This window comes from Magnolia sinica, chromosome 14, assembly GCF_029962835.1.
Source record: "Magnolia sinica isolate HGM2019 chromosome 14, MsV1, whole genome shotgun sequence".
Lineage (NCBI taxonomy): Eukaryota > Viridiplantae > Streptophyta > Magnoliopsida > Magnoliales > Magnoliaceae > Magnolia > Magnolia sinica.
In genome coordinates this window covers 2,576,027-2,580,052 of record NC_080586.1, presented here as the reverse complement: position 1 = coordinate 2,580,052, position 4,026 = coordinate 2,576,027, and the positions used below count along the sequence as shown (strand labels likewise).

General features: G+C 40.7%; 1 protein-coding gene across 1 annotated transcript; it reads left to right on the top strand.

Moving 5' to 3' along the window:
- The first annotated feature begins 327 nt into the window (after window positions 1-327).
- Window positions 328-940, top strand: LOC131225577 (egg cell-secreted protein 1.4-like). Its single transcript, XM_058221127.1, has one exon. It carries the CDS (start codon window positions 358-360, stop codon window positions 772-774), a length of 417 nt encoding a protein of 138 aa, XP_058077110.1. The 5' UTR covers window positions 328-357; the 3' UTR covers window positions 775-940.
- The last annotated feature ends 3,086 nt before the right edge of the window (window positions 941-4,026 follow it).

Below are 4,026 nucleotides of genomic sequence, written 5' to 3'. Positions count from 1 at the left end.
TGATTTTAGAGATTGTAGTCGTAATTTTACATGGTGTGAGTCGCCTGCGTTTTAGACGGTCCTGATTTTTGGGCCCCAACGAGAAAATGATGGGGCGTAGATGATGAAGGGTGTGCATGTAATGAAAACCCGATGGTGGAGCCCACACACAACAATTGTAGAAGAATAAGCTTATTCTACAGACGTTGTAGAGTAACCAGCCTCTCTCCCTAATCATCACCTTTTCGTCTCCTCAGCTCCCCATCCACGTATGAATATGATCGTAACGTAGGAAAACAATCTCAATAAATCTCACTCGCTCCAACTCCATTTCTTCCCATCTCTCTCTCTCTCTCTCTCTCTCTCTCTCTCTCTCTCATGGCTTTTCCAAAGCTCTTCCTTTCTCTGGTGCTGACATGGAGCTTCTTGTCATCGATTGCCGTGGCCCGGGCCCCGCCGACAGAGCAGAGCCTGGCGGCTCGGCTGCAAGTGGAAAGTCCGGATTGTTGGGGGTCGTTGATAGAGCTTAAAGCTTGCACTGGAGAGGTCATCCTCTTCTTCATGAATGGTGAAACTTACCTGGGACCCAGCTGCTGCAGGGCCATCAGAATCATAGAGAAACAGTGCTGGCCCACCATGCTTCTATCGCTCGGATTCACGTCCCAGGAGGGTGACATTCTCAAGGACTACTGTGACGAGCCGGCTTCTCACCCTCCACCACCTGGGCCAGAGGTTCCTTCTATCGGACCATCTCTAGCCCCCTCTTCGGCCCTCGGTGCTAGTGGTGCACCTTGAAAGAATTTCGGCAGTAGGATTTAAAAGTCCTCTCTCTCTCTCTCTCTCTCTCTCTCTCTCTGATATGCTAAGTTTGAAATGTACCTCTTACATGTACTTTCATGTGTAGGAAGGGTACATATATTATATAATATTATATAGAGAATTTTCTTTTCCTAATTTCTTACTCAATAAATGGCACGTGCCAGGTGGTTACAGTTTATCCAGACCATCCATCTACTAGCTCCTAGACGTGGATGGCAACTATAGCCTCAATACTCCTAGACTTCAAGCATTTTCATTTGGAAATTAAAAAAAAAAAGAAAAAGAAAAAGCCAGAGCCTTTTTTACAATTGCACGGGCATGCATGGAATACAGACCATCCACCAGCTGGACCCTATCAACCAAACACATGAATAAGATCTGAACCATTCACTGGTGAGCATTAGTGTTGAGTACTTGCTCAAATTCCGTCACCAGACAATCCTAGCCATCTGATCAGAAGACTTTCACCTTTGGAATGCCTACCCTAAGAAAATATTCTAAGAACAAGATTGAATTGTGGGCATATACCATAGAGGAGGACCAAAACAAAGGTGAAATGCTGCAGGAAAGCAACGGCAGAGTAAAAGCAGGTTCTACCTACCTCACCATCCTACGAGGAGCCTGGTCTCATATTTCAAACTATGGTCTAAACCCTTCTCTGCAAGTAGTGTGTTCATGAGCCTCTCTCTAATCCACCTTCAAATTCTTACCATTTCATCTTTTCTAAAATAGAAAGAAATTCAATCACATATGCTATGCAGATACAAATATACAAAAACGTTGGTTTGGGTAATGTCTCTGAATCACATTTTCTTCCAAGTTCGACTGTCAAAACAGCAGACCAAAGTGAGGGCTGTTTTTTTTTTTTTGGAAATAACGGGCTTATATTAAAGAAAGAAAGAAAGAACAAACAACAGGCCCTGCCGAGGTAGCAGGACCAAAAAAGAAAGCAGCAAAAACAGACAAAAAACAGAAACTAAGATCCTAAAAATAGGAAATCAAAACCCTTGAGAGCAGAAACATTGGTAGCCCATTCGATGATTATATTTTTTGCCCGGGTACCCACAGCCAAATCCGAAGAATGAGAGTTGTTGAAGCATCTCTTGTTTCTTTCTTTCCACACCGCCCACCAGATAGCGCGATTAAAGCCATTCTCCAGACCATGGATTGCTCTTGCCCAATTTGAAACCGTGCCAGTAATCCAATAAAAGATGGGCGGAGTTCGGCACACACCCTTTGAAGTTGAATCTCGACTGAAAGTCGTCCTGAATCTTGGTGACAAGAGGACAGTGAACCAGAAGGTGGTCTATGGTTTCCTCATTTCCCATACAGCAGAGACTGAAAGTGAGGGCTGTTTTGATAGTACAACTTGAAGAAAATTTGACTCCCAGACGAGACAAGATGTAAGTTTTTGATTAGAGATTTGGATTGGACTGTTTTGAGAGAGATGTATGCCCATGTATTTTGGAACCATCTCCAATATTTCATCAATGGCTGGTCATGCCGTCACTGGAAAGATTACTTTCACCTTAGCTAAATGGAAATGGAAGAAACCAAATACCAATACCATCTCTCTAAAAAGAACCACTGCAGTAAGAATTTCTACTAGAAACAATCACTTCCTTGCCTACACAGAAATGGAAGTTTCTTTCATGGCAGCAAAAGAATTCTGTGATTGAAGATGAGATATCCTGGAGATCAGCAGATTAACATCAATACACCTTGGCAGACACTTGACATGGACATCCATGAGAACGGAGTTACGAGAGCTATAGAAATAAGGCAACGAAAACAAAAGGAATTCGTCCAGTCAGTTGCAGAAAAATGACACCTGCAATACGTTAGTTTTGACAGTGAACCTGAACTTAAATCACTCAGGATGGTGCTGAACCCACCAAGGATAGGAACTGGCATCAACAAAAATTCATTTTTTTGCAACTGAGAAATCTCCAGGAAAATCTGTTGAAACTCAACAAAATTCTATGTCCTGCTGAGAGACCCAGACCATTCTATGCAAGAGATATGTCCTTCATCAGATCCAGCAAAAACTCTTCCAGCAGCGGAACAACCCAAACATTGGCAAAATTGCTAACATGATATCCATAAATAAAGATATCTACCATAAAAAACCCCGGACAATGACAGATTACAGATATGTATGTTATGCTTGAGAGCAATACCTCTTACTTGCCCTCTTGGCTCTCGCTAGCCAGGTTCCAGACAGTTCACAAAGCCGTCATTATTAGAAGCCAAATAAGTATGAGCTAATTTTCTTTAACCACTGTTCATGTGGCCACATAAGGTTAGTTTTAGATGTATTAAGGTTACTTCAGACAGTACTTGAATTTTGCATAAACTGTTTGTACATGGATAATCTTTAAAGTATTCATTCACCCCATATAACTGCCACATCAAGCCTGAGAACAAAATGGGAATATCATACATAAACTTAGATGCTTAGTCAGCCTAACACTAAACCAATTTTCGAATAGTGCATCACTCAGTAATGCAATGGAATAAATTGAGCAAAAAATAGACCAAAATGCTAGTTTTGACCAAACTTCAATTCGAAGTGAATCACAAATGCTATTTCTCCTCATCAAGTAAATATGCAGATTTACTACTAACACAGGATAAGAGAATTGGCCGAATTGATAGCTGTCATTATAAAAACTTGATGGTGATGGTGGAGAGAGTTTCTTCTTATAAGAGTGTTACCAATTCCCTTTGGATTTTTATTTTCCCTAATCAACACTGAGTTGAAGGCGGATTGGCAAAATTCAACAAATTTAAACGATAGCTTCTTATAAATATTAATCCACACAAGTATTACTCTTTCCTTGGCATGTAAATCAGGAAGAATAACCGATCAAACTTGATGTGGTTTTTAGATGATCCGAAGTAAATTTTTAGAGCTACATGGTGGGTATTCTCTCTTTTCCTAGCAAGTGTAACCTTTCAAAAAAAGAACAAAAGAAAAAAAGAAATAGCAAGTGACTTCTTCCAACTTGTTCTACATAAATCTACCTTTTTCTTTTCTTTTTTACTTTTTGCCCAAACACACACTCACACCCACACCCACACACACCAAATGGGTACTCGAACCCATGACCTCAGTGTTGAAACACACACAGTCTTCCACTGAGCCATGAGTAGGGACCCAAGGTTAAACTGGAAAAAAAAAAATAATAATAATAATAAAATCACTTCCTAAGCCATCAGGAAAGA